General features: G+C 29.9%; 2 protein-coding genes across 5 annotated transcripts; both read left to right on the top strand.

Moving 5' to 3' along the window:
• The first annotated feature begins 1276 nt into the window (after window positions 1–1276).
• LOC124925159 (5'-adenylylsulfate reductase 2, chloroplastic-like) lies at window positions 1277–3466 on the top strand. Of its 4 annotated transcripts, none has more exons than XM_047465164.1 (5): window positions 1277–1433; window positions 1518–1682; window positions 1774–1906; window positions 1983–2784; window positions 2864–3466. In XM_047465164.1, the coding sequence occupies exons 1-5, from the start codon at window positions 1346–1348 to the stop codon at window positions 3098–3100; spliced, it is 1425 nt and encodes a 474-aa protein (XP_047321120.1). In that variant the 5' UTR covers window positions 1277–1345; the 3' UTR covers window positions 3101–3466. The 4 variants fall into 4 exon arrangements, with proteins under 4 accessions (XP_047321120.1, XP_047321261.1, XP_047321191.1 ...); XM_047465305.1 differs by having other exon boundaries at window positions 1295–1433; window positions 1524–1682; XM_047465235.1 differs by having other exon boundaries at window positions 1295–1433; window positions 1521–1682.
• A 14016-nt stretch (window positions 3467–17482) lies between these two features.
• Window positions 17483–18367, top strand: LOC124926999 (uncharacterized mitochondrial protein AtMg00810-like). The gene is made up of 2 exons (XM_047467337.1): window positions 17483–17988; window positions 18091–18367. Exons 1-2 carry the CDS (start codon window positions 17483–17485, stop codon window positions 18365–18367), a joined length of 783 nt encoding a protein of 260 aa, XP_047323293.1.
• The last annotated feature ends 816 nt before the right edge of the window (window positions 18368–19183 follow it).

Genomic DNA, 19183 nt, shown 5'->3' with positions numbered 1-19183 from the left:
TATAATTTATTTATATTTTAATTTTTTTTATCATATATTTTATATTAATATTTTTTACGTATCATAAATTTATAATAATTAACAACATTTATAAAAAAAACTAAAAAATAATAAAAACAATTTTAAAAAATAAAACACATAAATTAAAAAAAAACAAAAACCAATATTCATTACAAAATAAGAAATTGAAACAATACATTACATTACTCGATAATACTCAAAAAAAAATATAAATTACATTTTTCACAATAATTTAAAAGTTAATAAGTTATGGGGTTTAATTTGCAATGTTATATAAATATATAGGTATTATTGAAAATATTAAAAAATTGGTGTAAAAAAGAATATTATGAGAATATTCTTTTGAGTTTGAGAATGAGTTTTTAAGTTGGAAATGAATTACTTATTAATGTGACATTTTTTTAATTCTAAGTTTGAAAATAAGTTTTTAGGTTGGAGATGACATTAGAATAATGTCGACTTCGAATTTTGGCATTAAGAAGAAAAAAAAATGTTGTTATTTTTTAGTTTGTTATGCTAAAAAAATATTAATAATTTTATATTAAATTTCAAATACCTAATATAATTTAGGTGATTATATCACTTAAATATTATAATAGTTTTCAATTAAGTCATAAATCAGATAATTTAAAAAATAATATATGTATTGCTAGAAGAGGAAAGAAATCCTTAGAATTTCTTAGGTGAAATCATGATTTGATTGTAATTATGGATATAATCTTAAATCAATGATATATTAACCATTTAACATCTTATATATTTAGTATGAGTTAAAACAATTATAAATAATTTATATAATAAAATCAATTTTATAATAAATAAAATAAAAATATTACTCAACAACCTATTTCATTATTCAAAATATAATCTACTATAATATAAAAAAAAAAATTAAATTCCAATTTTAATGGTTTACAAATATAAAGGTAATTATAATAAAAATTATGCTTAAAAATTGATTAAAATTGAATGGAATGGGGCCAAATATAATAAAAGAAAATAAAGTGCATGAAATTTGTTGAAGGGAATAAGTGTTAGGTTCTAGGAAAGAAGACTCGTCAACTCGTGCTGGCCACACGTGACGAAAGCGCTTAGCAACACAGAGAGAGATGAGCATTGTCCAACAGAATATCGACACGTGGATATAAGCATAATAACACAAGTCTGTAGTAAAATAAGAACGTCCAGGTTCAATGAACCTGAAAAGCCGCCTCTCTTCTCTCCATGCCCATTTTTCATATTTATTCATCTTCAATATTTTCATTCTGCTCAAGCCCTTTCTCTGTAATAATCTTCATCAAATCTCTAGATTAATCATCCTGCAATGGCGTTAGCTGCTCTTAGTTCTTCATCTTCCTTCACCGGTTCCGTTTCTTCTCATTTGAATGCCAACTCATCCGATCATTTCAAAGGTACGTCTTGTTGTTACGTGATTTGATTAAGCGTCTTGTTTTGCTTCAGATTGGTTTATAATCTGTGTTGATTTTGGTTTGCAGCAGCAGCAGCTTCACAGCTTGGTTCTCTGAAGATTCTGGATCGTGGGTTTTATTCTCAATCGACTGGCATAATCTCTTCACGGAGAAGGTCTGTAAATCCGGTGAATTCCCAAGCTAAACGGAACGATTCGATCGTCCCTCTCGCGGCAACCGTGGTTGCTCCTGGTATGGATTTTTATTAATTTTTTAAATTTGGGGAGAATGGATGGATGGATAAATTGACGATTATAACCCTGGTTCTGTTTTGAATTTACAGAGGTGGTTGAGAAAGGGGAAGGCTTTGTTGAGGATTTCGGTAAACTAGCGAAGGATCTGGAGAATGCTTCTCCACTTGAAATCATGGATAAAGCCCTGGAGAAATTTGGAAATGACATTGCTATTGCCTTCAGGTATGTATTAATTGATTGATTAGTTGTTTTGAAGCATCTCTATATGTAAATCTGAAATACTATTCACGATTTACAGTGGTGCTGAAGATGTGGCTTTGATTGAGTATGCACACTTGACTGGACGACCATTTAGGGTTTTTAGTTTAGATACGGGTAGATTGAACCCTGAAACATACAAATACTTTGATGATGTTGAGAAGAAATATGGAATTAGAATCGAGTACATGTTCCCTGATGCAATTGAAGTTCAGGGGTTAGTAAGAACCAAAGGGCTGTTCTCTTTCTATGAAGATGGGCATCAAGAGTGCTGCCGTGTTAGAAAAGTGAGGCCATTGAGGCGTGCTCTGAAGGGGCTCCGTGCTTGGATCACAGGTCAAAGGAAAGACCAGTCGCCGGGAACTAGATCCGAGATCCCAATTGTTCAAGTGGATCCATCGTTTGAGGGATTGGATGGTGGAAATGGTAGCCTGGTGAAGTGGAATCCTTTGGCTAATGTAGATGGCCGTGATGTGTGGAACTTCCTTCGAGCTATGAATGTTCCTGTTAATGGACTTCATAGTCAGGGTTATGTCTCGATTGGTTGCGAACCTTGTACCAGACCGGTGTTACCTGGGCAACACGAGAGAGAAGGAAGGTGGTGGTGGGAGGATGCTGCTGCGAAGGAGTGCGGGCTGCATAAGGGAAACATAAAGGATGGAAATGAAAATGGGGTTGCTCAAGCTGAGGGAGGAGGAGGAACTGTTACGGATGCTGACCTTTTTGACACCAAGAATGTGGTGACATTGAGTCGAAGTGGGATTGAGAATTTGTCGAAACTTCAGGAGAGGAAAGAGCCATGGATCGTTGTCCTTTACGCACCCTGGTGCCGTTTTTGCCAGGTAAAAATTGGGTTTTTAATCAATCTAATATATTTGAGGGTGATGATCTTGATTAATGTTTGTTGAATTGGTAAAACAGGGTATGGAAGGATCATACTTGGAACTGGCTGAGAAGCTGGCGGTGAGCGGTGGTGGTGTGAAGGTAGGGAAATTCAGGGCAGACGGTGAAGAAAAGGAGTACGCTCAGCAAGAATTGCAGTTGGGGAGCTTTCCAACAATACTCTTCTTCCCGAAACACTCATCTAAAGCCATCAAATACCCATCTGAGAAAAGGGACGTTGAATCTTTGTTGGCTTTCGTGAACGCGCTCAGATGAAGGGGAAGAACAATAATGGGTAAGTTTTCCAGACATGGCAGAGCTCAACTGGATAGTTGATATCATGATGCTTTGATGAAACGAATAAAAAGTCAACCACCACCACCCACCCCTTGTTGTAAGTAAGATATGGGGTTTGTTAGTTAGTTAGTCTTTGTTGTTATTGTTGTTCTGTCTCTGGCTTTAGTTGCCAGATTTTTGGTTTGGTTTGCTTGAGATAGCTAGCTAGCAACTCAGAAAAAGAAGAAGAGTCTGTTTTAGTTTCATGTTATGTTTGATGTGTGCATCCTTGGGCAATTGTGACATTTACTGTTGGGATTTTGTTTGATTTTGGTCCTCCTATAAAATATCATATTATTTATGTTCTGTCTTTTCTTCTTCTTCTTCATAGTGAATGTTAATGGAACCATCATGATGCTTATGGACTATCCGGATGTAAAACATCTTATTGAGAGGGGGGTGTAGTGTAGTTTTCTTTTTCATAAGCTAACATTTCCATTGTCTATTTCTTTTTTGATATTTTGTGTTTTTAATTTGGACTTGTATTTGTTACAAATTTCTGTTATCTCTGCTAAAAGTGTATGATAGATAAAAGAAAAACATGAACATTGTTTGTTTGTTAATAAGGAGTTTTCGATTATCATCATAGGAAAATAGGTACATAGTAACAAAGCTATGGATTATATAGATCTAGATTCAATATATCTTAAATGTGCATTATGCCAAGCAGGATCAAACAAAAGAAGCATTAATATTAGACTACCACAAGCACAATTATTCATGAGCATAATAACTATTCTAGTTGTAAGCCAGCCAAGCTGCTTAACCGTTTCAGGCAAGTTCGAACCTTTACAAGTATGTACTTTGGGTTCACGGGCTTCTTGAGAGAGATTGTTAAGAGAACTTGTTTACAACCTTAGCTAAAAAGTTGTTAGCATTATCCATTTTTTTAAGACAATAATATAATCAGATTAATTAAACCATTATTTATCTTATTTAAATAGATTTAATTAAATCATTATTTTTTAAGTAAAATCTCAATCAATTTATATATATTTAAAAACTCAGGCAAATTATACAAAGTATTTTTTTTTTTCTCTTGTTGAGTTAGATCCCACATACTGTACAAATAAAGATTACAAAATGTATAAAATTGAGGATTTTTATTTTCATAACAACTTGTTATTTTAATATGTTGTCTTCCTTTTCACATTCCTCTTGCAATGAAAGAGGGTGAATTCAAGGGGTTGATGAATACTATTTATTCTCATTTCTTTATATGAACCCGTTCTGATTTTATAGAAAAAATTATTCTTCAGAATTTCTGGCATTTTACTTTTTGTTTTCAACTTGAATTTCTAGATCATTGTCTTCAACTTCAATTTTAGAATCCTCAACAATTTTGAATTCCTCTATATCAACCTTGGAATTCTCTTCTTCCTCTTGATTAACTTGAGTATATTCCTTTCTGTTTTCATCAATAACTACTTTAATGTGATTTGATTGCGATTCCCTAACTATCTCTTCAACAAGATTAGATTGAGGTTCCACCTCCTTCTTTGTACTGTTTTCTTCTTGTACATATTTTTCTTTATCTTCCGTTTCTTGTTCTTTAACCACATTTTTCTTTTTGATTTAAGGCACATATGTTTCATTTTTCTACATTTTTACTTTCTGACCTTTATGAATTTTCTGATATTTTTCTTTAGCCAAATCACATTTTGGGCTTGCATGTTGGAAGGTATTACATAAAAAGCATATGTATGGCCTCCTCTCATAAGTGATTTCCATGACAGTAGATTTTCTTTTTCTGTCTACTAATGTCATACTTTTTGAAAATGTGCTTCTAGAATACACCTCAATGCTAATTATATCAAATGATAGGTGTTTTCCTCATTTAGTAAATGGGTCCATGTATACTGGTCTACACAATAAACCTGCAAATTGAATAAAGACTTCAGAATTATACATATGTGCAGACATATTCTAGAGCTTGAACTATATCTGTGTAGTTTCCTTTGACCTCAATAGGTTCAAGTTTTCAGACCATTTTTTTAACTTCATACAGTTGGATCCTATATATATATATATTTAAAACCATATTTTTGTTATATTGTTTTAGGTAGACTGCTTGTAGTTAGATTTCGTCATATAAAAGATAAACTTATTAGCTTTTTAGACAGATAAAAGTAAGAAATTATTTATGCAGACTATTTGTAGTTGATTTTAATAATGTAAACGCAGACTTATTAGCTTTTTAGGCAGATAAAACTATAAAATGATTCAAGTAGACTAATTGTAGTTGGTTTTCATCATGTAAACGCAGACTTATTAACTTTTTAGGCAGATAAAATTAAGAAATAATTTAGGCAGACTGATTGTAGTTAGTTTTTATCATGTAAAACACAAACTTATTAATTTTTTAAGCAGATAAAACTAAGAAATAATTTAAGGAGACTGATTATAGTTCTTTTCGTCATGTAAAATGCAGACTTATTAGCTTTTAAGTGAATGCTTTGCCGAAGTTTTCTTGTAAACGACTTCTAATACTAGAAAACTCAATTATATAAATCAAACTTTCATATAAAACTGAAAACTGAAATATTACTTGAAAACTGAAAGATTTGAGGATAAATTTCATATAAAACTATTAACGCATTCATAGAAAACTATGTACACTTTCATATAAAATGACTTATATATATACCTTTATATAAAGTTTAGTTTAGACCTATAATAAACTTACTAAAGTGTTTTAATATTAAAATAGGATAATAAAAGTTGTTAAAATCATTTTGAATGTTTGGTTTAATGTCCAAACAAGACTTCTAATGCTAGAAAACTCAATTATATAAAGAAAACTTTCATATAAAACTGAAATATTACTGAAAAACTAAAATATTTTGAAGATAAATTTCATAGAAAAGTATTAACACATTTATATAAAACTATGTACACCTTCATATAAAATGACTTATACCTTTATATAAAGTTTAGTTTAGACCGGTAATGAAACTTACCGAAGTGTTTTAAAATTAAAATAGGTTAATGTAAGCACTAAAATTGTACATGCCCAATTTATAAATTTTAAATAATTATTTTAAATAAATAAAATCAAAATAATTAAAAGTATGGCCAAAACATGATTAAATAATTAATGAGATAATTATTGTGATAATTATTGTGATAATTATTGTGATAATTAAATCATAATTAATTAAGGATAATGGCCAAGGAAAATAAATAAAATAATTTGGGATAAATGCTATATTCATTTTACCTCAAATTAGTTTTAAGAAAATTAAGGGGAATTAAAATAAATAATTTAGGATAAATATAGTATCCATTTTATTCCAAATAAATTATTTATTAAGCTCAAAAAATATAAAAAAATGAAATAAATTGGCACAATAAATGTAACATTTATTTAAAATATTTTGTATATTTTATATGTTGAATATGGAGAAAAAAGAAGATTGAAAAAAAAATCAATTTCAAGCAAGTTCCAAGGCTGGAAAGGGTCGGAATCTACTATAGCCGAAACCAAGAGGAATTAGTGCAAACCTCGTAGTCGTTGGATGAACGTTGGGCGCCCATCCAACGCACGAGAGCCATCTACGTCGCCCGCTGCAAAAGAGGAGATGCGCGTTCGTGAAGTAGCGGATCGACTAGCACACACCTCAGCGCCATTAGCTTAAACGCGACAGAACTCCCGAACGCGAACGATGCGTTCCGCATTCGATTTCTTCATCGCGGCGACGAACTAGATATGAACAGTTCCATCTTTGAATTTTCAAAGATGAAATTTTATTGTTTTTCCACTTTTTGACTTCATTCAAAAGGTGAAATGATCACCCTACTCTGTTGATCATTTCCCATGTACCTAGAGGCGTCATCATAGCCTATACCGGTAACTGGTCGGAGAACAACCAAAACACCATCAATGGCCTTTTGACTTAATCTGACCCACTTGCTCGTCAAACAGACTTTGAGAGGCTTTAAATAGCATCCCCTAAGAAAACCAAAGGCAATAGATCTACTTTCAAGCCCTCAATCACACCAAAAATAAATCCACCATTAAAACTCTTCAAAATTTTATGAAAATTCAAAATTTTTGTGTAAGGCTATCAAGCTCTAATCTAGGCATTCAGGAGCTTCCTTAGAAGTTAAGATTATTTGGTTCCACTTTTTTAATTTTCAAAATTATTTTTATAATTTGGAAAACCAAACCATTTTCTAAAAATCTGAAAAATTAGAAAATTATTTCAAAATATTTTTAGAATATTTTCATAATTTTTTTTTGACAAGGACCTGGTTGGGATTTATTGTTAAATCCTAATATCTTCAAAAACATATATTCTTCAGGTATATTTCTCATTAATCATCGACATCAGTTTCAGGTACCAGCATTTAAATATTATTGTTAAAATTTTAAAAATACATAAAAATATGTGCATGTTTAGGACCAGAAGAATAATTGGTTAAATAAAACGTAATAAAACCAATTTTCAAAGTCAAGGCTTTATAAAGTAGAGACCGTTTTAAACGCGTACAGAGGATATAGCGTGAAAGCTCTTTCCTAAGTATTACCAAACATCGAACCAAAAAGAGACTCTAGTATAAAATACATTTGTAAATGTATAATTTTATTTATTTTCAAAATCAATTGATGACTCTTATCAAATAAATAATCTTTTAAATTAATTTAAATACAAATTTCTTTAATCAAATTATAATTTGATTATTTTAAATCTAAAAAGATTATTTAAAATTTGATCAAAATTAAATATTGCTATAAATAATTCCAAAACATCAAGACATGTTTCTATAAATCTTTTAAAATAATATTTTATTTAAAATGATTCCAGATACACAAACTGATGTTGAAATTTCTCGAATCTCGAACTTTTTTGAGACAAAAATCATCTAGAATGCTTTGTTTAGTGTTCAAACACGACATCCAATGCTTAAAAAAACTGAATTATATAAAACAAACTTTCATATAAAACTGAAATATTGGCTTGAAAACTGAATTATTTAAAAATAAATTTCATATAAAACTATTAACACATTCATATAAAACGACTTATACCTTCATATAAAGCTTAATTTAGATCTGTAATGAAATTTACTGAAATGTTTTAACATATGGTTTTGCTCAAGAAAGACACTAGTTATCACAAATTCACCTTCATTCTGAACAATAACATTAATTTTGGCCTTACATTTTGTCTTAGTAGAAGACCGAGGATGTAAAATATTTGTTGTCTCTCGATGCTTTAAACCCACTTTTAGCACATGTAATGGTGAAGTATTTTTATTCCCATATTCTCTATTTTTTGTTCATAGTTTGCAAATGTTAAACCACGAGCATGGGCATAGGGATGGCAATGGGTATTTTAAATCGGGATCGCGGTCAAGCATGAAAAGGAAAAGAAGGTACATGATCGGGTTCGGGGATGGGGAGTATGCAAAATTCAAACCCGATACCCATTTATATTAATGTTAAAAATAAAATATTTTTTAATTAAGGATTAATGTGACTTTTCACATGTCCAATCATGACAAATATTATAATAAACAATCATTTATTTTGCTCTTATTCACTCTTCACTCAACTTTATTTTTTAATATTTCTAATCAGATTCTTTATCTCAAATAAGTTATTACTCTTATAATCTTCTACTTTTCTTAATAAAAAGTTATTATTTCATAAAAAGTTATTATTTCTCTCTTCTCATCTTCCATCTTTAAAAAAAATATTTATCTCTTCTCATTTTTCATCTTTAAAAAACTCTTTAACTTATCTTCAACATTCATTTTAATGTTCTTCTTTAGTTATATTAACAACAAAGTTGTTATTTCTTCAAGATCTACTAAATATGTAAGTAATCAAGTATGTCATGCTTTTTGTTTTCATCAATATTTTTAATGTTATATTTTTTTTCTTCTTAAATCTCTACAATATAAATATGTAATCGGGTAATGGGGTACCCGTCGGGAATTGGGTACTTGATAAATCAGAGACAGTGATAGAAATAGAGATATCCGTCGGGTTCAAGGTCGGGTAGTAAAATAAAATTTTAGTTCAGATCGAGATGGGTACTTCAATATTCGACGGGTAGGGTACCCATTGCCCCCTATCTGGGCATATACATTATAATATTTACCAAGTTCAGTTTCGGACAAAAACGACATTCCAACTTCTAAGAATTTTGACCTCAACAACATTTAGTAGTTGGACATCAACAATATTTGGAATTGGGACCTCAGATAGGGATGTGAATGGTTGATTTACATTAAACGTCCATTAACAACTTTTGTTATAAATATATAACAAACAAATAAGAGAAACTGTTAAAAAAAAGTTTTATATGAAAGTCTAACTTATGTTTTATATAAAAGTATAAATAGTTTTATCTGACGATATAAATTGTTTTATATGACATTTTGATAAAAATATTATAATTTTCATGTAATAAAATTTATATTTGCTTTATATAATTCAGTTTTCAAAAAATAAAATAAATATTTGAACATTATGTCAATAATTTTATATGACTTGAACAATTTTTTTGTTATAATCTTCTATTTTTAAAATGATTTACTTCTTTATATAAAAACTATTTCTACCCATATTTTAACAAAATTTTTCCAAACTATCCACCTTTTCATTTATTTTTCCAAATTAACCACCTTCTCTCTATATTATTAATTAACTCATTAATAACCATCTCTTACCCTATTAATTAACCCCTCTATCTTTAACTATTAATTAACCTCCTCTCCTTAAATTATTAATTAACTCTCAATAAACTAATTAAATATATTATATAAATATTAAAATAAAATTACACATATATTTATTTTTACTTAAATTTATAAATGTAATATAATTAAAACTAAAAATACTAAATTAAATAATTTAAATAAATATTATAAACTAAAATAAAATACATTACATATGTTAAAATAAAATATTATATACTAAAATAGAATAAATTACCTAAACAAAATAAAATGTATATTTTATCTTTATAATTTAATTTTATATCTATAACATTTGTCTTGTCATTATAAGACTCGTCATGTGATATTTTAGTTAGATAAATTATATTAACTTTTCATGATATAATATAAGGTATGAGGCATCAAAATTAATAAATATAATATTGAATAACTGACTAATTACTACAAAAATTAATATGATTTATTTAACTCCAAACTTAAATTACAAGTCATTACAAAGATAAGACCAATATTATAGAAATAAAATTACATTTTTATTTAACATTTATATAATTTATTTTATTTTATTGTATAATATTTTATTTTAACATTTACTTAATGTATTTTATTTTAGTGTATAATCTTTTATTTTAGTTTATAATATTTATTTAATTTAGTAGGTTTAGTTTTAACTATATATATAATATATTATATTTATAAATTTAAGTAAAAATAAAATATATGTGTTATTTTATTTTAATTATTTAATTAATTTATTGAGAGAAAGAGGTTAATTAATGATTTAATTAATAATTTAGAGAAGAGTTTAATTAATAGTTAAATAGATAATGATTAATTAATGGATTAAGAGAGATGGGTTAATTAATGGAGTTAAGAGAGAGAGAGGTGGTTAATTAATGAGTTAATTAATAATGTAAAAGGAGAAGGTGGGTAATTTGGGAAAATGAATAGAAATGTAGGTAGTGTGGGAAAATTTATTTAAAAGATTGGTAGAACAAGAATAGAATTTTATATAAATGTATAAATATATAAATCGTTTTATATGACATTTTACGGAAAAATATTTTAATTTTCATACAATAAAATTTGTATTTATTTTATATAATTTAATTTTCAAACAATAAAATACGTGTTTAAAGATTAAACCAATCATTTTAAATGATTATGAAAACCTTTTGTTATAATTTTTATTTTCAAAATAATACAATAAATCTGGTTAATGTCAAAATTATGCTTTGTAGGAAAGTATAAATTATTTTATATGAAGTTATAAATAATTTTATATGAATGTATAAATAATTTATATCACATTTTGTTAAAAATATTTTAGTTTTCAAGCAATAAAATTCATATTTTATATGAAAGTGTTTCATAAGAAGATGTTTTTTATTTATTGTTTATATTTTAGTTTCCAACTACAATATTAAAACGAATTACACATTTATTCATTTAATATAAAACGATTTAGACATTTGAAAAACAACTACAATATTAAAAACTTGTGGTTAACCGTGTTATTACACTAAATATATATTTTTTTTTATATATATTACACATTTCTAATCCGATTAAACTATCATCACTCTCAAGAGCTCAATATTTTTACACAAGAATTTAGAGGTATTGATTTCATACAAGTTATCTTCTTCATCATATAATGATTTAAATACTATGAAAGAAATAAACTACGATACTAAGAATAAACTAGGGTTTCAAACTTGGATTTCTTCCTTAAGAACATACATTTTTTCCATACATTTTTTCGACGACAAAAATTAGATTTGTTTGTCTTTGCGATGATAGTTGAATCGGGGCTCGAGCTTTATTTCCGACGACAACGAGTAGCGTTTTGATTCGAAAGAAGAAGAGTCACGTTGAAAGGGAATACATCCAAGAGAGAGGAATACGTCCGAAATAGACAGGACGAGGTTTTGTGAAGATCTTCCGGATGGGAAACTTTTCGGAAAGAGAAAATGATACTTTCCGGAAAGGGAAACTTTTTTTTTATTTCTATCCGACGTGGCATTCAGCCTTCGATGTTGTCCTTGTCCGTCGTTGTCTTAATCATTTTCCATATATATAAATCATGAAAATTTCTTATGTATAATTGAATATTTATCATTCAACCAATAATTATATTATACATTCATATTTAAAAATATACACTTAAAAATTACATGAGAGATCGTGACACAATGACGAACCACAATTGAAGGAATGACTTTAAGTCTTCTGAATTTCTTTTATCCAAAAAAATATTCATTAAATATTAATTTATTAATAAATATTAAATGAGTTTAAAACCGGTATTTAAATGAACATGACTACGATCTAATAAGTCGAATATCTTAATAGCTCTAACTTGACTCGTTTAAATTTTTAAGTTTTTAGACGAGCTCGAACAAAGTTTTTATTGAGCCGAGATTTGAGTAGCTCCTAGGAGCTTTTCATTTACGTCCTTTCCTATGTATGGTTGAACAAAACAACTATGACCCTGTTTGGAAACTCTCATTGTTTGGACAAATATGTTTTTTTTTAATTTACTTAAAATTTAATTTTTTTAATATCTTATTAAAACATTAATTTAAATTATATAATATTCTGATTTTTTTTTATATAAATATATATATATATATTAATAAATTTAATAATATTTATTCGTTTAAATTCAATTCAAGCCAAATAGAAGATCAACTTACTTGTGAATTGAATGAAAATGAAATCCTTGTGGATTGAAAGGATGATGGCCCGTGAAAGATAGACTGGAGTTCACTGACACATTCAAGTTGGTTTTGATTTTCCTAATAAAATGAGTTTTAATTTTGCTTTTCCAAAATTAAAGTCAACTTTAATAATTTCGTTGTTTTTGATAGATTATGGAAATAATCTTTATATTAAGTATATAAAATAATATCATAGATTATGGAAATAATCTTTATATTAGAAATATAAAATAATATCGTTATTATATTATTAGTTTCCTTATGGAAAAAAGTTCACTTAGACATATGTACTTGTACAACTAGCTCACTTAGACGTATGTACTAATAAAAAATCATTTAAACATATATACTATCAAAAATTGGCTCATTTAGCCTCTTTTAATAACCATAGTTAACTTTTATTTTTAAATTTATATATTTATTAATTAAATATTAATATATTTTCTCTCTCCTTCTTTTTCATTAATTAAACTAAGTAATTTATTTTATTATTAATTTTTTTATTATTTTAACATTAATTTCACTTTTATATTTCATCTTCTTTTTTTATTAGTTTTTATTTCTCATATTTCTCAAATTCTCATTTTTTTTAAAAAATTTAACAACTTATTTATGAGTTTTATGTTTTATTGTAATATTTTTTTAAAAGTTTTTTTTATTTAATTTAATATAATAAAAATGAAAAATGGTTTTTTCTTATTTAGTTTAATATAAATAAAAATGAAATTAATAATTTTTTATTTAATTTTTATTCACGACTTATATTAGTAGTAAAAGAATTGTTTTGTCTAATATTTGATTATTACTCTTTTAGTGTTTGATGAATGAGTTTTTATTATTATTCAATTCTTAATTAATTTATTTTTATGTTGAAAGAATTTTTTTGTTGAAGGAATTTTGATTGTTATATTCAATTACTGGGATCAAACAATTTTAAAATAATTAATAATTAATGTGAATATAAAAAAAAAGAAATATAGAGTTAAAATAATTAATGATGAATGCTCGTATATATAAAATAAAATAAAAATAAACAATCATAAACACTCATATAAAAATAATAAAAAATTATAAAAAAGATAAAAATAGAGGGTTCATTTATTAATAATAAATGAAATAATAAATGAAAAAGTAAAGAGAGAGAGAAAATATATTAATATTTAATTAATAAATATATAAATTTAAAAATAAAAATTAACCATGGTTACTAAAAGAGGCTAAATGAGCCAATTTTTGATAGTACGTACGTTTAAATGACTTTTTATTAGTACATACGTTTAAGTGAGCTAGTTGTACAAGTACATACGTCTAAGTGAGCTTTTTTCCTTTCCTTATTAATCTTTTATAATGTATATATATATATATTGGATATTTCCCTGATGTAAAAATCAAGAAGATTAAACAAGATTTTTCTTATTCTTTCATGGTATCAGAGCCCTAGGTTCTCTTTTCTTTCTTTTCTAAACTCAGCTTCCGCTTCTTTTCTCTAAACCTAACTTCCGTTTCTTTTATTTCTCTCTTCTTCATCTATGGCCGAAAACAAGGTTCATCCAGCCACCATTGTTTCCAACATCAAGGCGTGCATCCCTATCACCCTTGATTATGAAGGAAAACAATACAACAGCTGGTCCACCATTTTTCAACTTCATTGTCGTGCTAATATGGTGATCAACCATATTCAACCTCTAACAGTTAATCCTTCGGTCGTGGTTCCCGCTCCGACGGAAGCCGAAAATGCTTTAACACAGAGACTTGATGACATTGTTCGTCAATGGATTTACGGGACCATTTCTAATGATCTCTTAAATTCCATCCTCGATCCTGATGACTCGGCAGTTGATGCTTGGAACAAATTGCAGCAATTTTTTCTTAACAACAAATCTGCAAGAGCTTTGCAATTTGATGCGCAATTTACAAACACCAAGCTTGCTCATTTTGATGGTGTTAAGTCTTATTGCGCTCAGCTAAAAACTCTAGCTGATAATTTGAGGAATGTTGGAGATAAAGTCTCTGACAATCGAATGGCTCTACAACTTTTGAAAGGCCTCTCGGAGGAATATAAGCCCTTTCGAACGTCCGTTCGTCATCTTAACCCGTTGCCCTCTTTTAATACTCTTCGTTCAATGTTTGAATTAGAAGAAAATGAGAATGCTGCTGATCTCTCTATTGAGTCTCATGTAGAGGCTCACATCATGCAATCCCATTTATCGTCCCAAAATAATGCTGATAATTCTCATTATTCTTCTCGGGGTAATAATCAACGTAATGGTGGCAATGGCCGGAAAACCACCAAGGGAAAGGGCAACTCCGGCAAGGGTAAGGGTGCCTCTGGCAATCAACAGCGTAATGGTGGTGCCTCGCAGCAGCAGCAAAACCCGCAGTGTGGTCCTTCCGCCTCGCACCAGCAGAAGACCCAAGCAGGATGGATGTATCCTCCACCTTTGGCATATTGGCAGCAAGGCCCTTGGGCTCTTCCTCCCTGCCCATATCCATCACAGGCACCAGGCCCATCTCCTTGGTCCGCCACGAAGCCCAGTCAGCCTGCACATCAGACCGGTATCCTCGGGCCACAACCACCTCAGGCTTACTATACGCCAGGCCCATCGTCTCAAGGTTACATGCCAACCAATATTGATCAAGCAATGCACACAATGACATTGTCTGATCCAAACTACTATATGGATACGGGTGCTACCTCTCACATGACAAATTCTCAAGGTAATTTATCTTCATATTCTCCCTTGATCAATAGTCATAATAATTCAATTATTGTTGGTGATGGTAGCAAAATTCCAATTTATGGTTATGGTCACAAATCTCTACACCAAAACACACTTCAACTAAAAATGTCCTTCATGTTCCAAAACTAGTCAAAAATCTCATCTCCGTTAGGAAATTCTCTATTGATAATAATGTTTCCATTGAGTTTGATCCTTTTGGGTTTACTGTGAAGGACTTGCAGACGGGGAGCAAACGAGTGAGATGTAATAGTAGTGGCAATCTCTACCCTTTTCTCACAGATCGTCAAGTCTTCTCTTCTTTCACACCGTTAGCCTTTTCAGTTATTTATCCAAATATATGGCATTCCCATCTCGGTCATCCGGGAAATACAATTTTAAATTCATTGCGTAGTAGTAATTTCATTCAATGTCCTAAGGCTAAACATGTTTGTCATTCTTGTCCTTTGGGGATATTAATAAAATCGCCTTTTCCCGATTCTATGTCTCATACTACTATGCCATTTGACATTATACACAGTGATTTGTGGACATCCCCTATTCCTAGTTCTCTCGGCCATAAGTATTATGTTCTCTTTCTTGATAATTACACGAATTTTTTATGGACTTTTCCGCTCTCTTCTAAATCTCAAGTCTATAAGTTATTTATTCGTGTTCGAACATATATTCGTACTCAATTTGAGAGAGAAATTAAGGCATTCCAATGTGACAATGGTACTGAATTTAAAAATGTTCGTTTTGAAAAATTCGGTCACCAACATGGTATGACTTTCCGTCTTTCTTGTCCTTATACCTCTCCTCAAAATGGCAAGGCCGAAAGAAAAATAAAAACAATCAATAATATTGTTCACACTATTCTCTGTCATGCATCCATGCCACCATCGTTTTGGCATCATGCTCTCGAAATGGCTACCTACCTTCACAACATCTTACCTACAAAGCTTCTTGGTTATAATTCTCCAACTCAGATTTTGTATCAAAATCATCCTAACTACTCTCATCTTCGAGTTTTTGGGTGTTTATGTTATCCTCTTTTTCCACCATCCAAAATACACAAGCTTGAACCTCGGTCTTCTCCTTGTGTTTTTCTTGGCTATCCGCCCAATCATAGGGGATATAAATGTTTTGATATGTCATCTCGAAAAATTATAATAGCCAAACATGTATGGTTCGATGAGTCAGCATTTCCTTTTTCTAAAATTTATACTCCGAAATCTCACACATACGATTTTTTGAGTCATGATTCAGGTGCCCTTAACACCCATCTCTTGCATCAAATTCTCACCACACCCGAGCACCAACACCAACCCACAACCACCCCCCACTATTCTCCTTCTCCCATAACATCCCGCACTCACCCTGTGAACGAGTCTTCAAACTCTCACACTCCTCCTTCTCCTGTAGCATCCCACCCTCACCCTATGACCACTCGTAGTCGTCATGGAATTGTCAAACCCAATAAAAAATACCAAGACCACTCTCTTCACACTTCTACCTTTGTATCACCCATTCCAAAAAATCCCGTACATGCTCTACGTGACCATAATTGGAAAATTGCTATGCAGGAAGAATATGATGCGCTTATTGACAATAGTACTTGGGCCTTAGTTCCGCGTCCGTCTAATGTAAATATTATTCGTTCGCTTTGAATTTTTCGGCATAAAACGAAATCTGATGGTTCTTTTGAGAGACATAAGACTCGTCTTGTTGGTGATGGGAAAACTCAAAGAAAAGGGATTGACTGTGATGAAACTTTCAGTCCGGTTGTAAAACCGGCAACTATACGGATGGTTCTTAGCATTGCTTTATCCAAGTCTTGGTCTATTCATCAATTGGATGTGAAGATTGCCTTCTTACATGGCAACTTGAATGAAACAGTATACATGTATCAACCTTTGGGATTTAAAGATCCGGCTCGTCCTAATCATGTATGTCTTTTGAGAAAGTCTCTCTATGGTTTGAAACAGGCACCCCGCGCTTGGTATCAACGTTTTGCTGATTTTGCTGCATTAATTGGCTTTAATCACAACAAATTGGATACTTCTTTATTCATTTATCGCCATGATCATGACACTTCTTACATTCTTCTTTATGTTGATGATATTGTGCTCCCTGCTTCTTCAGAGTCCCTTCGGAAATATGTCATTTCTTAACTTAGCACTGAATTTGCAATGAAAGATTTGGGTCCTTTGAGTTATTTCTTAGGCATTGTTGTTACCCGACACAAGAATTGTTTGTTCTTGTCTCAAACGAAATATGCTCATGACATTATTAAGAAAGCAGGTATGACAGATTGTAATCCAGCTTCCACTCCTGTTGATTCTAAAGGAAAGATGAGCACTCAATCTGGTATTTCTTATAGAGATCCTACCTCTTATCGTTCTTTATGTGGGGCGTTACAGTACTTGACATTCACTCGTCCGGACATTTCTTATGTTGTACAACAAGTTTGCTTGTTTATGCATGCTCCTCAAGTTGCTCACATGAATGCCTTAAAACGAATCATCCGTTATATTCAAGGCACTGCTGATTATGGTTTGCAGTTATACAAATCATCTATTACTTCCCTTATTTCTTATACGGATGCTGATTGGGACGGGTGTCCTGATACTCGTCGATCTACATCAGGTTATTGTGTCTTTCTTGGAGATAATTTGATTTCTTGGTCTTCTAAAAGGTAACCTACTTTGTCAAAGTCTAGTGCTGAAGCAGAGTATAGAGGGGTTGCAAATGTCGTCTCGGAATCATGTTGGGTCTGAAACTTATTATTAGAACTCAGATGTTCGGTTACACAGGCAACCTTAGTTTATTGCGATAATGTTAGTGCTATTTACCTCTCTAGTAATCCGGTACAACATCAGCGCACTAAACATATTGAAATGGACATTCACTTCGTTCGTGAGAAAGTCCAACGGGGTGAAGTTCGTGTCTTGCATGTGTCATCCCGATACCAGATTGCAGATATTTTTACTAAAGGTCTGCCTAAGATTTTATTTGATGATTTTCGGGCCAGTCTCAGCGTTTGCAAAGCTCCCGTTTCGACTGCGGAGGTGTGATAGATTATGGAAATAATCTTTATATTAGGCATATAAAATAATATCATAGATTATGGAAATAATCTTTATAGGTGTGATAGATTATGGAAATAATCTTTATATTAGGCATATAAAATAATATCATAGATTATGGAAATAATCTTTATATTAGGAATATAAAATAATATCGTTATTATATTATTAGTTTTCTTATTAATCTTTTATAATGTATATATATTGGATATTTTCCTGATGTAAAAATCTAGAAGATTAAACAAGATTCTCTCTATTCTTTCAAATATTTCAAAATAGTAGACATACAGCCTAAAAGAAAATGTTCATGTCCTTCTTTATCTTTAAAGAAATTTAAATTTAAATTTTTTTATTACCGAATTTAATTGTACTCGTACTTAAAAGATGATAGATTAAAATGGATTGAAAATAAATATCTATTCAATATATTTTTAAAAAAAATATGATTGTTAAACAAAATAAATGATAGTTGAAAAAATTCATATAAAATAATCAAATCATTTCCTCAGCAATTGCTTGCAAAGGTGATTCATTTCAGTGAACATTTTGACTCATATATAGTTATAGATTTCTTACCATTAATTTCCTTTAGAATCCTCAATTTTCTTGAATTTAATTTAATGAGTACAGTTTTTTTTTTATCATTCACATCACAACTCAATCTCTACACTTCTCTCACAATTAATTAGGGTTAACATTTTCACCTTCTTTTCCCCCCTTAAATTTCAATTTTATTTTTAATAACTCATTCTTAGCACAACAATCTATTCAATCTCAATGAAAGAGTAATTAAAAAACAATCCA

The sequence above is a fragment of the Impatiens glandulifera genome, chromosome 1, assembly GCF_907164915.1.
Source record: "Impatiens glandulifera chromosome 1, dImpGla2.1, whole genome shotgun sequence".
Classification (NCBI taxonomy): domain Eukaryota; kingdom Viridiplantae; phylum Streptophyta; class Magnoliopsida; order Ericales; family Balsaminaceae; genus Impatiens; species Impatiens glandulifera.
This window is presented reverse-complemented; position numbering and strand designations above follow the sequence as displayed.

What these genes read in the sequence shown, in the direction of transcription:
- LOC124925159 (XM_047465164.1), top strand. Translation starts at nt 1,346, where the DNA reads ATGGCGTTAGCTGCTCTTAGTTCTTCATCTTCCTTCACCGGTTCCGTT. An exon ending in GGCAACCGTGGTTGCTCCTG is followed by an intron (nt 1,683 to 1,773) that starts GTATGGATTTTT and finishes TTGAATTTACAG; the next exon opens with AGGTGGTTGAGAAAGGGGAA. An exon ending in CCTGGTGCCGTTTTTGCCAG is followed by an intron (nt 2,785 to 2,863) that starts GTAAAAATTGGG and finishes TTGGTAAAACAG; the next exon opens with GGTATGGAAGGATCATACTT.
- LOC124926999 (XM_047467337.1), top strand. Translation starts at nt 17,483, where the DNA reads ATGAAAGATTTGGGTCCTTTGAGTTATTTCTTAGGCATTGTTGTTACC. An exon ending in ATTTCTTGGTCTTCTAAAAG is followed by an intron (nt 17,989 to 18,090) that starts GTAACCTACTTT and finishes ATTAGAACTCAG; the next exon opens with ATGTTCGGTTACACAGGCAA.